We start from the raw sequence: 18,011 nt of genomic DNA on the forward strand, positions 1-18,011 counted from the left end.
AAAGTACACTGCTCAAAAAAATTAAGGGAACATTTCAATCACACATCAGATCTCGATTAATGAAAAAGTTCAAAGTTAAAAAATCAAATTGGTTGAGAGCAAAATGACATAACAATGGCCAGTGGAAACCAAAATCGCCAGCTGATTGAAGGCTGGATTCAAAATTCATGCTGAAAATCAAAATAATAAAAAAGGAAAGTACAGGCTGATCTGACTGTCAACACAGCAATTCATAATGTGACTCAGTAGTGTGGCCCCCACATGCCTGTATGCACTCCTGACAACATGCTCATAATGAGACTCCTGTCCTGGGGATCTCCTCCCAGACCTGGATCAGGGCATGAGTGAGCTCCCGGACAGTCTGTGGCGCACTGACATAACTTCCCAGAGGTTCACAGTTGTATTCAGGTCTGGGGAACATGAGGGCCAGTCTATGACTTCAATGCCTTCGTCATCCAGGAACTGCTCTGGCCACATGAAGCCGGGCATTGTCCTGCACCAGGAAGAACCCAGGGCCCACTACAACTGCGTAAGGTCTGACAATGGCTCTGAGGAGTTCATCCAGGTAACAGCAGTCAGGGTATTTGGCTAGCATGTGGAGGTCTGAACGACACTCCAAGGGTATGCCTCTCCAGACCATCACAGATCCTCCGCCAAACCGGTCATGTTGCAACATAACATTCACCACGGCGTCTCCAGACTCTGTCACACGTGCTCAGTGTGAACCTACTCTCATCTGTGAAGAGAAAAGGTTCACAGTGCACCTGTTGTCACTTTAATTTGTACCAAAACAAGTGACTTTGATTCACAATTGCTTATGCTTCCTAATTGGACAGATCCCTGAAGTTTAATTGACTTGATGTCATACTGTGATGATTAAGTGTTCCCTTATTTTTTTGAGCAGTGTACAATATTGTAGTGGAATAGAAGAATAACCACTCAGTTAAAGTAGCCTATGTCAGATTTGAACTTATACAGTATTTTAGTTGTTGTAGTTGAAAACTCCATTAATAGCCTAAACATACAAAAACTGGCTTCAGAAGTCACATTTAGGTTTTTGGTCCCCTGCTCCCACTCCATGTAAAACATGTTAGATCCGCCTCTGTGCTGCATCGTGACCAGAAAATACATGTTTTGTGCTCAGAAGAACCAGATGGATTCAGCTCTCCCTCCTGAGTCCCGTGACCTTAGGGTATTCATGAAAAATATGAATGTGCAGCCCTGACTGGCGCCCCATAGGAGACCTTCAGATGTTTTGTTTTTGTTAAGATACTCTGACCATCATCTGAGAGGCAAACGGCAATAAAAAGAAAACATAGCCTGTTGTAAGGAGACTCGTGCTCACGATGAAAGATTCTGAATACATGAAACTATATTTATCCACGCAAACAAAAGCTTAATGAACTTAAAGAGAAAACGGATTATAAAACTTACAAACAATAAATGACTTGTCCAAAATTCACAATTTAAACGAATTAATGTATCTAATCCACTCATCCTGTAGTAGTGTCTGTTGTCTATCTCAAACTCAAGCCTTTCTTTGTTTTTGAAACATACAAATTGGGCAGCGGCCCCTGTAGGTCGATCATACATCCAGTTGCGCACGACTTGGTGACATCAGTGGGGACGAGGGATCCTGAAAAATGACTCCAGCGTTGGTGTGACGACAGTGACCGGTTAGTATAAATGCTGAGACAGAAAGTTATCTTGCTCATACCTCTAGACTTTACGGGTCACCAACCGCTGAGATAGAGCAACTATCATCACTGCCGGCTCAACAGAGGCTGGGAAAGAGGAGAATTTGGATACATCCCAGGTGAGTCTGGCGCACTTCAGGATAAACCCTTATACAAAGTATATCTATCTTTTGTGTTAGTGGTTCTTATTCGTCTTATCTGGGTGGGAAAAATGTATAATGCGTTAGTGCGTTCAGTTTTCTTTTGAAAGGTTTTGTAGACAGCATGCCATTCAGTTTACATATTTTATTTCTGTAAAACAAGTTTTAAACGCAGCTGCTGGAGTTAAATTATCCTATTTCCGATCAGAATTCAATGAGCTTTCAGAAAATTCCTCCTATCTAGTTGAAAAAAAGTTGCAATTTGCATTGGACCCATTGTCTCCCTCGATCGTTTTAGACTCAAAAATACAACTTCGTGTCTCGAAATTGAATCAAACAACGTAAGAAATATACACTACACATATTCACTCATATATGTTGCATTATATTTCCCATCCACCACAACCTATTTCTTCCAACAGACGACCAACTAAGTGACCATGAAGTCGACATGTCTGCTTATCTTGGCTTCTCTCGTGGTCTGCAACTTGGCCGTGTCTGGAGGACAGGGCATCCCCGATGAGGATGAGACGGACCGAAGCACCATAGACGACATCATACTACAGAGAGCAGAAAGTCTCCTGTTACGGTCCATTCTCAGAAAGATGCAGGATGAAGGCGGCAGAAGCGGTGCGTAAAATACGCAGTAGCCTATGTCTTGGATCATTTTTAACATTGCCTAGTCATGTGGTGATGCAAAATAAAGTAGGCTAAAAAATTCAGTTGTAAACCTGTCATTTACCGCTACCATTATATTAATAGGCTATCTGGGCTCTTTGTCTCGTTTTTCAAACTGAAAGCCTAAGTAACTAAAGTGGCAACATGTTAAAACTAGTTTTCCAGTTGGATAAAAATTCATTAATTAATAATGTTTGAAATTGTCTTTTAAAACATTAAAATTGAAAGGAATCTTCTTCCAAAATGATGCAAGGCATATGGGCCACCAACTACATTCGTTTGTGTGCACGAAATAGACAAGCTGGGGAAACACATCTTTGCAGTACAGGGATATACTTAAAGTTGACTTGGGGATACTTCAAGTGATCGAGATAATGTTTTTCTTTCTCCAGAGGGATCTTCCTCTCAGACAGAATGGGTGACAAAACGACAGCATCCCGGTAAGAGATATAGTGCGGATTTGGAGAAGCGACAGCATCCGGGGAGGAGAGAAGAAGATGAGGACGAACAATACTTGGATGTTGAAAGGAGACAGCACCCGGGCAAGCGCGAAGATGAAATGCACTCGTTCATGGAGCTCCAGAAAAGGCAGCACCCAGGAAAGCGCTCCGCGACGGGACACATTTCAGAAAACCCCTTAATGCTCCTGAGTGAACTTTCAAAACGGCAGCACCCGGGCAAGCGCTACCTGGTGCTGCACAGCAAACGCCAGCACCCAGGTAAGCGCCATCCCGCGGATGAGGACGGCGATGGGGACTGGGATGCGGATGCAAATGGAGACGATGACCTCGCTGAGTTGGGAAAGCGTCAGCACCCAGGAAAACGGTTTTGGGATAACTCCAATCCGGATTTAGGCACAAACAGTCCGTGTGATGTTTTGGACCCTACGAGCTGCAGCAAGACCAGTTTGCTGCTCGACTTTTTAGACAACATTAACAAGAGTCATGCCGAGGAGAAGAGACAACACCCGGGTAAAAGGTTTGCACCCGAGGAGGATTTAGTGGATGGAGAGTAGGTTAAGCAAATATCTGGTGTGCGCGTACTACTGTATTGTAAACAAAATAAATGTGTAAATTAAGTGACCATAATGAATTATTAAACATGAAAAAAAAGATAAAAGAATTTATCAATCATTTAACCTTTTGTGCCACAGTTTTTCTTTGGCAGCAAATTACTGTGTCATGGCAAAACATTTATCTGCTGTTTGTTTCTTTGGACAGTGCGTAATTGTCCTCCAAACTGACTTTGGAGGACAATTACGCACTGTGTACTATTTCGCTGTAAAGAGATGCGCGTGCCCAATGTTGAACTTTATTAATGAGTTATTATTAATATTAATATTTATTCCGTTAATTAGGCTACTCATGCTGAAAAATTTAATTATTACTACTGACTTTTGGATGTTGCCTCTGTGAGGCAGCACACGCTTGTCAGTACCGTAGGACATGCTTGCAATATGATCAAAGTGGAGATAACGTTTACAGATTTGCTTTGGAAAATCTTTAATTTTATTCAGTTGTGATTCATTCTTTTCTACATAATGATTATCACAGCAAATAAAATGTCTCATTGGTTATTTTTCTACACATTATTGCATGAATTAAGTTTATTTAACCTAATGTTGTAAATTAAAAGCTTTGCCTTAAAGTCAACCACCAATGTTTTTGTTGGACAATAAAATGCATTGGTAAAAATGTATGGTTTGCTTTAGTTGCAGTAAATGCATGTCTATTAAACTGTTTATTCAACCCAACTAGGTCTAATAGTGTGAAGTCCAACAAATCAGTCACCCTGCCTTTGGCCCCATCGGGAATGATTCATGCATTTCAATAGAAAGACAGAGTGTGTCAGGTATCTGCCTCCCAGATTAATTGGGCTCGTTCCATCAGAGCCTTGGGAGCCGCTGTCAACAGACCTGATCAATATGCAAATTTCAACTCCAGCAGTAATGATCAGGGTTCAGTGGATTGACAAACCATTAAGCAAGGGGAAGAAACTAATGTACAGGATGAACGTATTTAGATGAATTATGTTTCATGCATGAACTGACTACATGAGATTCCTCGAGGACAGAATGCGACGTCGTTTTAAAAGTACACAAGGCTATCTGTGAAAAGTATGATGGTGATCTGCACACACCCCAACACACACATACACACACACACACACACACACACACACACACACACACAAACAACTTCAATTCCTCTGTGGATTGTTAAGTAAATTTTCAATATTTTTGGTCTGTAAGCCCTTGAAATGAAACAAAGTCTAGGCTGTGACCTTTCATCATAGGTGGATGTGAGTTTTGAGCAGTTTCACCAAGTACTCATATTTATTATTAGATTTAGGTTTCAGAGGCCTTAAAAAAGGGAGACTTACGCGGGATTTCACAGAAAATAAAATCAAAGTAAATAATTTTACATTAAACATAATTTTCTGTAACAGAAAATTTTTTATTTTTCTACATTCAATGCTCTTGATTTATGGTCCTAACCCCAAGACTGAAAACCACTGATATAGTTCTACCAATTAGACTTGTAATTTGCTTATAAAAAGTTCATGACTGACTAACAGTTACCCTTAGTTTTGGGCCCCTTTGGACCTCCTATTCCTCCTATTCTCTGTGCATTGTGTATGCACCCTGTTGCCATAAAGTGAGCAACAACTAAAGTGTACAGGGCACTGTACACGTTGCATCTTAATTGTGTTTTGCCAGAGAGCCCCAGAAACTGAGCCATAGGCTTAAAATGAATAAAGTTTATAAAACTATGAACTCAAACTGAAATAATTGAATGTCTTTAAACTAGATTTTGACACAGGGCCACTCACACACCCTGAGCCTCAGGGTTAAAGTTGGGGTTAGTGATTCTAATCCAGTACACGTCTGTTTGTCAAATTCAGAGAGTATCTCCTCACTGCTAGCTGTTCATTCTGTGTGTGGCTGGAAAAAAAATCCTATTGTTTGTACACAGACATGGCTATGTAAATGGAAAACCTACAAATTGGCCCACACCCGACCACACAACATTATTCCAGCTGTTGTTCCAGCCATCATTTGTGTGTCAGTTAGTGTTAGTAATTACTTGGCCACGGGAATTTCAGCTTTATTTAATTTGCAAAGACATGCTGCTGTTGTGATGTTAGCTATAGTATCAGGAAAGTTGTGAGTACCGCTGTTGTGCTGGCTCTGGGACCGTCTCGTACATTTTAGCTTCACAGCAGCAACCGTAGCGACAGTGTGCTAACCCACAACTTAGATAACGTTAGTTACTTTACTTGCAATGTCACTGTTCGCTCTATATCATGGTATTTGTCATTGTATTGGATTTCTCCAGAATCGCTTAGTCCATCTTTAAGTAATAATGAATGCTCTTATCATCAGGTCACACTGTAGTGCATATTCCTAATTACTTTAATTTACTTTAATGAATTAAATTGTCCCAAACCGTCTGACACACAGTGGCTGTTTCCCGCTTTGCACACCAACCTTGTATTTGCCAACCTAAACCAACTCACAGCAAGCACAGTCCATTAGTCATGGCAAACTTTGTTTCAAATAGGCTTATTAACAGAAAAACAAAAGCAGAAGGAAACACAGGCTGGCATTACAACAGCCTACAGCCAGTAATCATCAGGATCTGAATCCAAATCAAGAAGTTTGTAAAGGGAAAAATAACACATTAATAAACAAAAAGGTAGAAATAAAAAAATATACTGTTGAAATTAATATTAAACTTAAAAAATCAAAAGGAAAAAGCATAATGTGGAGAAAAACAAATCAACAGCGGCAACAGTAGGCTAAGTAAGTAGCCTATGAGAAGACGTAGGGGAACTAACAGGACAGAAATAGGAACAATAGACAGTAGAGCATTTTCTAGCAACATGCAGAAAAATATAGGCTACAGAAGAAAGACAAGTGATGATCATACAACTGTGGACAAGTAGAGGTCTGTGTAAAAAAGTACATTTGACTGTTTGGTTTTATAAGAGCTACTGGGAAGAGCGTCACTTTGTGTTGAAAAGTGGTGGCGACATAAGGGCTCAGATTAGGGGCGTGATGATACACTTGGATCACGAGACATGAGGATGAACAAGAAGAAGAATTAACATTTGGAAATGGTGAGATTTATGAGCGGGAGTCTGGGGGTCCTCACCCAGAAAATTGGAGCATTAAACACTTAATTTCCTGCATTCTGGAGACATTTTCTTCTCCAATTTATGGTGGAAATGTCTTTTTTATGTAAAGGGAAACATTCAGCTGGGAGGTGACTATTTATAAATATAAAAATACAACATAATATAATGCAGCAATCAGCTGCTTGTTCTTTTTAGCTTAGGTTACTTTTTTTGGACAATGCACATTTGTTTCTTCCATATTTGAATTGCATTGCATGTTTTTTTATTGTGCAAATAAACCTTTCTCAAAGCATTTTCATTTGTTAGTTAATATTTCTTGGTGCAAGCTATTTTTCAGAACATGTTATGCTTTCAAAAAGTGATGGGGACAAAATCAGCCATTTCAAAATGTGGTGGGGACATGTCCCATGCGTCCCCAGTGTAAATGACACCTTTGGCTACTGGACTTATTTAAAGCCATTTTAAATAATGGACATTGACGCCAACTACCTCTCAGAAGAAGAAGAAAAAGAAGATGAAGAGACCTCATATAATCCAGCGTGTTGTGAACTCTTTAGATACTGTCTATGGTTGTGAAGCCAGTGTGTTTCGTGCCATATGTCTCTCTTCTCTTTCCTTACACACTGAATGCTAATCACATGACCAGGCAGGGCTGCTGCTGCTGCTGCAGCTGGTGTTGTCGAGCTGTCAAAGAAAAGCTTAACTGTCAACCACACAGTTATTGTTGGATTCATTTGTAAGTATACACTATCTGTCGTGTTGCTAAGTCCGCGACTGTTTGTTGTTGTGATGTTGGAAGTTATTTATCTCCGTGTTTTGAACAACGACATTGCAGAAACGATGTCTAAAGAAAGCGAGACCTGCAGCTAGCGTTCTCGAGCTAACGTTGCATTCTCTGCTAGGCGGCCAAATATTAAACAATACAACTTTAGCCATTGGTTAGTTAATATGCAAATATCAAATTGGACAGTGCTCGCAGTCAGAAAAGCAAATACTTGTCGTCTAGTTAGGTTTGGTTTTTTTCCACTGACAACAACCGTGGGTTGTTGATACACAAACTGACTGAGTGGGTTAGCTAGGTATAAACTCTTAACGTTAGCTAACGTGACCTGGTAAAAATGTAGCGTTTAAATCTACAGGTTAATTTCAATGTGCACAAGATCAAGAAAACATGTAACGTTAAATAACTATAATCATTGTGAAATAATTGATGTGTAAGACTTGTGAAACTCAACACTGTCTGCAGTAACGTTAGCTTGTTGGCTAGAATTTATTTAAAAAAGCATGCAGCTCTTCAGCAGTGGGTGTAAATCTGAATGTTTGTTTCTTCACTCATGAGAGCAATATAACACGACTGTACAGGTGTAATAACCCCATTTATATTCTATATCAAGTTAGAATGTAATATATTTCACCTTCGCAATCCTCTCTGACCTGACACCCCTGCCTCCCATGTTTTACTCACATATAAGTCACAGTGTGTCATTACAGGAAATGATGCATTATTCAGTTTGCATAACTTACCAGATATGGTTAAAATTGACATTCTAATCAGAATACATGTTTAAATCTGTGTTGGATTTTTGGCCAAGTTAGTAAACATTTTAATCCCACAAAGTCTGCTTTGTCCTGCTTTTTAGATTCCCAAGCTTTTCTCTGTTGTGATGGCACTAATATAGGGTGGGTTTCACACCCTGTGACATGTGGACCGAAGCAAGAATCTCCCATTTTGCATCTCGTCTCCAACAACACAGCCACTGTCATGGCCTCCAGTTATCCACCCCCTTTTGAGGTCACAGGTGAAGTGAAGGAGGGCTTTCTTTGCCCACTTTGCCTGAAGGACCTTCAGTCATTCTACCAACTCCAAGACCACTACGAAGAGGAGCACTCTGGGGATGACCGCCATGTTAGAGGACAGCTCAAAAGTGGGTCCCATTAATTGTACTTGTGGATTCCGCTCACAGCCATAATGGCATTTGAGTCTTATCACATCTTGTCACGTAAAACAGAGAAAAAAGAACATTGTACTGTTTAGTTAAGCTAAAAGTCTGTGTGGCTTCATTTAAAAAGCAGTTTTAAAGAGTACATCATGAATTTGATTCAAGGGCACTGCAGTGTTAGAGCAGGGGAATTGTTTCCAGGATGATTTGGCAACATATTCTGCTGCTGCTTTTCATGGCAGGACAAACAGGAATGTGATAAAATGTAGAGATGAAGAATATATTGATGGGAAACAGAGGCATGCAAGGAGGAATCTAGTTGTTCAATTCAATCATTCATCTGGAAATTAGTGGATGTTCTTGTGGACTTGTGGTCCATGTGTATATAATATCCTTTCTGCATTTTCCACACATGGTGGTATTTGTGTCGAATTTTCTTTGTACGCAGGTTTGGTTCAGAAGGCAAAGAAAGCCAAAGACAAGCTGTTGAAAAGGGATGGAGATGACAGACCGGACACAGGCAGTTATGAGTCCTTCTACTATGGTGGAGTGGACCCCTACATGTGGGAGCCTCAGGAACTGGGTGAGACTGGAAAACTGGATTGTAAACTCAACCTTTTTGTTTGTTAACTTGGCCTTTTCATATTTTTTTCACACAAGAGTGACCGAGAAGGCCTTCAAGCAGCCACCACTCTTATCTCCTTCCTCTTTGCTTTTGCAGGAGCAACCAGAAGTCACCTGGACTTCTTTAAAAAGCACCGGGCAGCCAGGATAGATCACTATGTCATTGAGGTCAATAAGCTCATAATCAGACTGGAAAAGGTGTGCTTACAATAGCAAATCACACATTATTTTCTTCCCACTGCTGTTGAAATTACAGTAAGAATGGCTTAACTGTGCTGACTCATTCACCATGAAAACTGTCATTTCAGTTGACATCGTTTGACAGAACCAGCTCAGATGTCGCCAAAATCAGAGGTTTGTCCACGTGTTTTCAATACAAGTCTGACTTTCTCTCTCAGTGTATGTAAATATGATTTATTCATCATAAATTAATCATTCTTTTATAGCCATTGAGAAGTCAGTGGTGTCATGGGTGAATGACTCAGATGTCCCCTTCTGTCCCGACTGTGGAAACAAGTTCAACATCCGGAACAGGCGGCACCACTGTCGCCTCTGTGGGTCCATCATGTGTAGGAAGTGCATGGAATTTGTCCCCTTACCTTTGGCTCGTATGTATCAACAAACTAGAGGAAGTAATCATATATCTAGTTGAAGTCATGTTGTCTGAGTGCTGTGATATGTTAACATTTTGTCTCTTCACAGAAAAGCTAATTACTGGGACACGAGAGGCCCTGTGTGTACCTGGAAGCCCCGTTCAGTCCCAGTCTCCACCAGCAGGAGGTGGCGGTGGAAGCAGTGGGATGGGCTCCAGGAGAGGCAGCATCAGCAGCCTGAGCAGCGTTACCTCTATGCTGGAGGATAAGGATGACGAGAAGATTCGCTGCTGTCACCACTGTATGGACACGCTGCTGAAGATACAGCACAAGTTGGAAGAGAAGGACCACGTGCCGGATATAGTGAAACTTTACGAGGTTGGCCCATCAAATTATCTCGTAGATGGAAAGAATCACTACATATTTAAAAATCTGTCTCTTCCTCTATTGCCTCTAGTGTCGTTCGATGTTTTCTTTTCAAGCTGCCTTGAGTTTACACTGCTGTATCCTTCCCGCCATTCAGTCTTTGTCTTTGTGATTTCCTGTTGTTCACTTGCTCAAAACTTTTCTTCCTGTCAGAGGCTGAGGATGTGCATGGAGAAGGTGGATGAAAGGGCTCCAGAATACATCAAAATGGCAGAGTCTCTCAAGTAAGTCACATTTAAAAAATAAATAAATGTAATAAAAAGTTGATTTATAAGCATTTCTGATATGAGGAATAATCTTTGGATCTTTGATTTAAGCGACTGTTGCTAAGCCCCATGGCTTTATACTTTCACAGTGCAGGAGAAACCACATACAATCTTGACACTGCTGGTGGACTGAGACTGGAAGTACAGAAATACTACGAACTAATCGATGCCCTGAGGTAGATGTCAGTCCTAAATGAGTCTTCTGTCATGTTTGTCTTTTTAAAAAAAGATCACACAGAGTTGTGTGTTTTCTTCTCAGTAAGAGGATTTTAACACTAAGTGCAAAAGATGATCCACCACCGCATCCAAAGGCCCTCCAGCTGCAGAGGATGGTCCGCTATACAGCCACGCTATTTGTCCAGGTGAGACCAAGTTCAAACAAAAAAGCAGACCCCATTCGGACAGAGGAAATATTACGTGAGGAGGTTGGCAACAACATATTTGCCATCCCCGTTTATACCACACGTCATCATTCGAGTCGGCAATTTAGTCACTGGCCAAATACAGGAGCTGGTTCTGTCATAGACAGTGATATGCTGTGGGACACTGTGATCTTCTTCAGGCTTAGTATTATTTTTTAATAATAATAACATTAGGAATTATTTAGCTGTAACTTCATTATTAACACGGACAGCTGCACACTACTATGTTTCTTTTTGAGTGTCGATTAGGCTGTGCTGCTTTCACAGTAAGACTGGGACTTTTGTCTGCAGCAATCTGATATACATGCTGCTGCTCACTACACATAAAATCTGTTTAGCTACACAGACAGGTAGACTAGCAAAACAGAATTGCCTTTAACGCGGCACTGCTCATTTGATGAGCTTATCTCGTAAAGGTCTCACTTTTTCTTTCCGTAAATGTTTCCACTTTGGTTGTCACGCTGTGAGCTGAGCTGATGAAAGTCAGTAGCAGTAAACACATCTCTATGTTTAAAACCTCAGAGGCACACTTTTAAAATGCATAGTTTCTGTCCTGAGTAGACTTAACTTACAGGAAGAGCAGAGGGTTGGTAAGTAATTGGGGCTGTAATTAATACAGGGATGGGAGGTAAAAATCTCACACGTACTACACGTGAAATCACCGACCAGCACAGGCAATATTAAAATCCCCCCACCTCCCAGAGAAATAAATCATGTCCGAATGGGCTGTACAGTATTTCTACAATCATCACCCTGTTACATTTATACAGTACTTCTGTATGTCATGCTCCTTTGATCCTTTCCCTCCCTGAATTCACCCATTCTTTGTATTCTCCTTGTTTCAGGAGAAGCTGTTAGGTCTCATGTCTTTACCCACTAAGGAGAAATATGAAGAGCTGAAAGAAAAGAGGAAACAGGAACAAGAGAAGCGAGTCCAACAAGAGAGACTGGTGAGATTGTGTACTGGTACTTCTGTGTTGAATTTTCATACAATAAAAGTTATTCAACGTTTATTCATATATTTTCCCTTCTCAACAGGCAGCCCAGGAGACCCTGAAGAGGAGGCAGGAGTCTGAGAAAAACCGTCCACCTCCCAGTACCAACGGAGAGCTGCCACAGCCCCCTAGAGCTCCACGCATGACCAAAGCTGGTGGTTGGTTGCCCTCTGCAGACTCTGTCCATGCACGCAGCGAGCTGGAGGACCCCCTCCTGCAGCAGATTGAGAACATACAGTCATTCCTTCGTCAGGCACGAGAAGCCAAGAGGACAGACGAGGTAGCCATGTTGGAGGAGAACTTGCGTCAGCTGCAGGATGAATATGACCAGCAGCAGACCAGCCTGGCCATCGCACTCTCCCAGAAGCTGGCAGAGGAGGAGAGCTTGCAGCAGGGGGAGTTCCACCGCCTGAAAACACGGGAAAGGGAGGAGAGGGAGAACTGGGGCCCCACTGTGGGCTCCACCCAGCCTCTCATCACCTGGGATAGGTCTTTGGATATCAGTCCGGCAGGGGGCTTCCAAGGAGAGGAAGAAACTGCAGCAGAAGACCTGACTCCTAAAGCTGACAGGAGTCCATCCTCTGTAAGAGCGTTCCCTGCTCTCACAAGCCAGGAAGAGTCACCTCCCAGGTTGAGGAGCTTAGGGGGGCAGGTAACCCCCCCTGGCGGTGAAGGACAGAACAGCACCCCCCTTAACCCTTTCGATGAGGAGGACTCTACTCCAATTGAAGAGGATCCATCCAATCCCTTCTTCGAGGACATCAAGAGGGAACACAAAGAAGTAGCCAATGGGAAGAAAGAATACAACCCATTCGATGAAGATGATGATGAGCAGGAGGACAAACAGACCGCACCTGGCAACCCCTTTGAGGAGGATGCTGACACTGACACAGGTAACCCTTTTCTGGAGGCTACTGGGAATTCTCCAGGAGTCTCGACCAACCCCTTTGACGGGGACAGTGATGACGGGGTTTTGCCCGATGTGGACATGATAGAGGAGGAACTTCTGCTGCAGCAGATTGACAACATTAGGGCCTACATTTTTGACGCAAAGCTCAGCGGCCGTCTTGACGAGGTGGAGCTCCTGTCACAGAACCTGAGAGAGCTACAGCACACCTTACAGGAACAGAAGAGTAAGAAGCACTGACACCTTTCCCTCAAAATCCCTCTGACTACCTGCTACTTACCAAGTCCTGCAAGGCTAGCTCACTCTACGTGACTAATGAGCCCACTGATTCTAGTTTGGGTGAGGTCTGCTGCACCACAAAAAGATTAGGTTAGTCCCAAAACTAAACACATAGTAAAGCTCAGTTGTCTGGAGTGACTTTGTTCATTTCCAAACATCTTTCTAAACCACTAATCCTGTACAGGGTCACACGGGGCTGGTGCCTATCCCAGCATGCACAATATAAGATATAAGCCATGTTGTATCAGCGCAAACACAAACAGTGGGAGAATGCAAAATTTTTAATGGGACAGTCAGATGGTTGTTTGAATTGAGTATAGCTGTGGTCTTGTGTCAGGATGTATGATTAGGCTCTCTGGCAGAAGGCATGAGAAAAGTTGAAATGTAATTATGGCTAAGGGGGAACAAATGAGAGTATAAACACATTATGAAGCGCATAAATCAATGGATCAACAAATCGTTACAAATTAAGTTAAAAGAGTACTCCACCAATTAAGCAGTCCGAAACATCTCATGATGGACTTTGTTTTTAATTCAAGGATCAAAATAGATGCATTCTTCTTCCTTGTCAAAACCCCAAAATGCAACTTGACGGTCTGAGATTTGTGTTGCGTTAATAGCGGCTAATGCAGCCTCAAGCGGGCTACAGAGGTCTGGTAAGCTTCACTCAACTTCGTCACTTCACTCCACACCTTCAGAATAAGTTTCTTTTTTCAAACACGTAGGCTTCAGCCCCAGCTGATGCCGACTCAAGTGACATCACTAGAGGAAATTCATCACATTTCACACAGCTCCACCTGGAGGCTACAAACTAACTGTTTCACATATACAGCAGTACTTACCAAGACCGGTAAACAGACTTTGATGTGTAAATTCGGAGTTCCCCTATAATTCCATTGATATTAAAGGAATCTTGTTCTTGTACCTACAACTTTACTTTATTAATTATATCAAAGAACCAAACCATGCATTACTGTTCTAACTGGGCCATTAACAACACTCAAAATAACCATCTGATAATTTAATGGGAAACAAATCGAATTAGACTTTTATGACCATATTTGGGCAGCATAGAATTTGAAGGAAAGTGTTCATTAAAGTGTTATATATTAAAACGTAATCACAGGCTTAAACTACTAATACAGTTGCACCACTTGTCATCAGCAGAGGCTTTGAGCACTCTGTGTCATAGACTTAAAGGAGGGAAGTTAAAGGCACATTACATTACACAGATTAAAGACATTCTCGTTGCTCCTGTTCCGTAACCGTCACTCGTACTGACCATGATGACGTCAAAAAGGAAAACTGCGCTTAATCTTTAATTGAAGAAGTATTTGTTTTAACACCTTTTACCACTTGTTTCTGTTTCAGTGGAAGTTGCTTTTTTCTTTAAATGTTTCAAATGAACATGTTAACCTATGGTCCCTGCTAGAGGACACTTTGTCTGCATGGTTTAGATGAAAGTCTTAACTGTTGCGGTTTTGCTTCACTAACCATTTTTTTGTGCATTCTGTCATGTTTGTCTTGGCATGGTTGTATTTTAGATCTTTCTTTTTTTTTTAAGCATCTTTAATGCCACAGTGAGCCAAATGAACAAAGCATTTTACACGTCCAACTGTGCGGCCCCTGAAGGTTATGACCTTAATGTTTACAGTGGAACGACTGATCCAACTGAGCACTTGGGTTGCATGATTCATGTCCGCGTTGCCATTGGATGCTGGTCTTTCTATCGGTGCAGTATGCGTTCGGACATACTAATAAAATCAATCAACATGTTGCTTTTCCTTGCTGCTCGGTCAGGATCTATACTGAGAGCATGTTATCCGTTCAGTGGTTTCATCTAAGAAGTCCATTCAAAGTTAATACACCCAACACTCGCCATGAACACACTAAAACCAATTTGCGAAGGCACATAGAAACATCAACTAAATTCTTTGGTCAAAACATTTTAAGGACATTTTTTTTTGTCAGATAAATTAACACTACATGAATGCCATCAAGTATTATCACTCATGCCGCTGCTAAATCATTACATGAATTCATCATCGTGCTTTCCTGTCAGTCAGAATGTCCATGTGTCTTTATAGAGACAGAAATGGTGTTTTGTGCAGTCTGTTGATCTCACGCTGCTTATGTCCACAGATTTTAAGCCAAACATGTCACACTGTAAATGTTTTGTGACGGTGTGAATACCTTGAGAAGCTTCTTAAGTGTGTAAGCAGTTGTTTTTTTCCCTGCTCATTCGGGTAACACCTCTGCATTTAAAACAATGATTTAGGACTCGCAGACATCAGTTTATTTCCATCTCGGCACCAATAAAAAAAATTTTGTCTCTGTAAGATGTTTGCATTTCTTGTTCTTGTCTTAAATCTGGTGACACTGCCTAATCAGTCTCAACTGATCCTGCCTCTTGCATGAAGACATTGCGATTTAGATTTCTTTTAGATCTACAGCCACACAGGCAAATTAGTTTTTATTTCAGTGTTTACACTATAGTATTGACATTGTGCCAGGTGTAAATTGCATCCAGATGTGTGGATTCTTCAACAAGGTCACATCATATACAAACACCAGGTCAAGTTATCCAAACCTGGAGCAAAGTATGGTGGGTAGGTTCCTGCTGCTTATGGTGGATTGGAAGGTCTCAGGTCAGCCAGTGGTGATCTCACAATGCACACAGCATAGTGGGAACCCATAGTTACACATTTATATCAAATTACGCAATGTGGTAGTCCTTTTCTGTCATACAAGACCAAAGCGAACATCACAATGCCACAATATCCGGTGAATCTACAACAGTCATCTCTCCTTCTCAGCTTCTCACTCCTGCGACGACGCCATCTGGGCGCGATATTTGCCCGTCATCTCCTTGGGCAGCGGCGTGGTACCAGGACACGGCACCTGGCCATCCACCTCACAGATACACTCCCTCAGACAGTACTTTTTTGGTCCAAAGTTTGCGGGGTTGGAGGCCTGCATCTTGGCTTGAGCCTCTGCTTGTAACACATCTCTGTAAGCAGGGAGGGAGTACAATAAATGCATTTGTAGATCACTGCAGGAATGGGCCTTTTTTAAGGCAGACATTTGTGATGATTGTGAAATAGCACCCATGTTATCTTTACCTGGTCTTACAGGCTAAAATTCTATTGATGGATACAGTTTATTAGATAATTGATGTGAAATTTGACAATTATATCCACATAACTCTTAATCTTTGAAAAAAAAAAAAATCAATGACCACCAATCACTGTCACATTTTCAGTATCAACATATATAGCCCAAAGTATATATCACCAGCCCTAATCACAAACAAATGTTGTCATGTGGGTGTCATGAAACATGGTCCACACTGAACTCAAAATAACTCGGAATATCTTACTCAGATTTGCCCAAAATCTTCTTCACATGGTGTGAAATCTGTTTGTAGTCCTTCCCTTCCACATCCACCAGAACTTGCTCCCCGTCGTCTGCAAAAGAGACAGATCAGCCCAAGCTACATAATCATCATCATCATTATATTAATAATACAGGTTAAACGTCAGTGCAGGCTACACACCCAGGTAGAACTTTAAGAACGGGGCTGGTGTCATATTTTTGAACATCATTATTTGGACCCACGGGTTTTTGTACTGAATCTGAGGAATATTGAAGAACACAAATTTCCTGCAAAACACAAAGAGAGAGAGAGAAAGTACAAAATTTATGAAGAGCATTTTTTTTTTACTATTATATTATTTAACTATATACATACATTCTGTGAGTTGTTATCATTTGAAACACTAATTCAATACAGAATTATACATGTCACTACCGCAGCCATGTCTTTTCAGTTGAAGGTTGAATTGAGCTTATTTGGGAGAAACAAGTGCTGGTACTTAAAGACCTAACCGTGACTTCTGTGCATGAAATTAGAAGAGACAGCTAGAAGGCTAGATAGGAAGAAGACATAATCTGTGGGTTAAATAAACAAAACAAATTAAAGCTGAAACGATACGGGGGACTACCGATGAAAATTAGCACTTTTTAGCTAACTAGGGTACATTTACATTGTTTTAATGTTGATTAATGTACACTGTCCCCTTTCAAATAAATAAATAAATAAAGATTAGTGGACAATCAACAGAACATTAATTGGCATCTATTTTCTAATGTCTCATTGATTAGATCTCTGGTTTCAGCTTCTCTAATTTGAAACGTTGGTTTCCTTTGTCTTCTATAATAGGAAACTGAATATCTATCGGTAGAGTTTTCAGGCTAAACAAGTAATTTGAAGACGTTGGAAATTCTCACGGGCATGTTTTCACTATTTTGTGGACCTAAATTAATGGCCGATTAATCCGTTAATCAAGAAAATACTTTACTTTACAATTATACACAATGGAAATAATCATTAAAATAGTCTATGCCACTTTTCATATTGAATAACTTAGCTGACTTATGTACATGAATTCTATGAAATATTATGTCAAACTGAGATTGACAGAATTACACACGCACAGAAAACTGGAATAAAAGTGTTGGTGGTGATACTTAACATACTTTAGAGAAATTACATTTTCTGCAGCAGTGTTTAATCTGTAAACGTGTAGCTGTTGTCGGCTCTGACCTTGCTCCGTCGCTGAGCTCTCCATGTGTGTTGTAATTGACCGTCATGATCTTCACTCTGTTTTTAAAGATGATGTCGCCCTTCTGGAGGTAATCCAGAGTCCTCCTGATGGGAAACCTTCCTTTCATAGGCATTTTTAAGTCCTCTTTTTTGTCATTTAAAAAACACCGTTTGAAAACCCACCGCTGCGCCTGCCCAGAACCGCACAGCTAACGGAGAGGCGCCTTTTCATGACGTCGAAAGTCGTCAACCGAGGAGCGACCGTAGTTGGTTGTTTCCTGCATGCATCTATTTATCT

The 18,011-nt window shown here is 41.1% G+C and overlaps 3 protein-coding genes across 4 annotated transcripts; 2 read left to right on the plus strand and 1 right to left on the minus strand.

The window, feature by feature from the left end:
- The first annotated feature begins 1,576 nt into the window (after positions 1–1,576).
- On the plus strand, positions 1,577–4,259 carry trh (thyrotropin-releasing hormone). The gene is made up of 3 exons (XM_038722274.1): positions 1,577–1,816; positions 2,260–2,467; positions 2,908–4,259. Exons 2-3 carry the CDS (start codon positions 2,278–2,280, stop codon positions 3,528–3,530), a joined length of 813 nt encoding a protein of 270 aa, XP_038578202.1. The 5' UTR covers positions 1,577–1,816; positions 2,260–2,277; the 3' UTR covers positions 3,531–4,259.
- Positions 4,260–7,284: 3,025 nt separating this feature from the next.
- On the plus strand, positions 7,285–15,446 carry LOC119905342 (rabenosyn-5). 2 transcript variants are annotated; one of them, XM_038722275.1, is made up of 12 exons: positions 7,285–7,391; positions 8,296–8,580; positions 9,044–9,178; positions 9,317–9,417; positions 9,528–9,573; positions 9,666–9,827; positions 9,922–10,190; positions 10,392–10,462; positions 10,594–10,680; positions 10,764–10,866; positions 11,772–11,876; positions 11,965–15,446. In XM_038722275.1, exons 2-12 carry the CDS (start codon positions 8,418–8,420, stop codon positions 13,066–13,068), a joined length of 2,346 nt encoding a protein of 781 aa, XP_038578203.1. In that variant the 5' UTR covers positions 7,285–7,391; positions 8,296–8,417; the 3' UTR covers positions 13,069–15,446. The 2 variants fall into 2 exon arrangements, with proteins under 2 accessions (XP_038578203.1, XP_038578204.1); XM_038722276.1 differs by having other exon boundaries at positions 7,294–7,391; positions 8,335–8,580.
- Positions 15,389–17,847, minus strand: mrps25 (mitochondrial ribosomal protein S25). Its single transcript, XM_038722280.1, has 4 exons — positions 17,714–17,847; positions 16,664–16,770; positions 16,487–16,574; positions 15,389–16,117 (listed from the first exon to the last, which is right to left on the minus strand). Exons 1-4 carry the CDS (start codon positions 17,845–17,847, stop codon positions 15,928–15,930), a joined length of 519 nt encoding a protein of 172 aa, XP_038578208.1. The 3' UTR covers positions 15,389–15,927.
- Between the last annotated feature and the right edge of the window lie 164 nt (positions 17,848–18,011).

The sequence above is a fragment of the Micropterus salmoides genome, unplaced genomic scaffold (assembly GCF_014851395.1).
Source record: "Micropterus salmoides isolate LMB-PRFRI ecotype aquatic unplaced genomic scaffold, ASM1485139v1 Ms_hic_scaffold_16, whole genome shotgun sequence".
Classification (NCBI taxonomy): domain Eukaryota; kingdom Metazoa; phylum Chordata; class Actinopteri; order Centrarchiformes; family Centrarchidae; genus Micropterus; species Micropterus salmoides.

Bases quoted from the DNA above. Each gene is read 5' to 3' on its own strand.
- trh (XM_038722274.1), top strand. From the start codon at position 2,278: ATGAAGTCGACATGTCTGCTTATCTTGGCTTCTCTCGTGGTCTGCAAC. The intron at 2,468-2,907 runs GTGCGTAAAATA...TTCTTTCTCCAG, and splicing joins GGATGAAGGCGGCAGAAGCG to AGGGATCTTCCTCTCAGACA.
- LOC119905342 (XM_038722275.1), top strand. From the start codon at position 8,418: ATGGCCTCCAGTTATCCACCCCCTTTTGAGGTCACAGGTGAAGTGAAG. The intron at 9,418-9,527 runs GTGTGCTTACAA...CTGTCATTTCAG, and splicing joins TCATAATCAGACTGGAAAAG to TTGACATCGTTTGACAGAAC. The intron at 9,828-9,921 runs GTATGTATCAAC...GTCTCTTCACAG, and splicing joins TGTCCCCTTACCTTTGGCTC to AAAAGCTAATTACTGGGACA.
- mrps25 (XM_038722280.1), bottom strand. From the start codon at position 17,847: ATGCCTATGAAAGGAAGGTTTCCCATCAGGAGGACTCTGGATTACCTC. The intron at 16,771-17,713 runs GTCAGAGCCGAC...TGTGTTTTGCAG, and splicing joins GAGCTCAGCGACGGAGCAAG to GAAATTTGTGTTCTTCAATA. The intron at 16,575-16,663 runs GTGTGTAGCCTG...TCTCTTTTGCAG, and splicing joins GTTCTTAAAGTTCTACCTGG to ACGACGGGGAGCAAGTTCTG.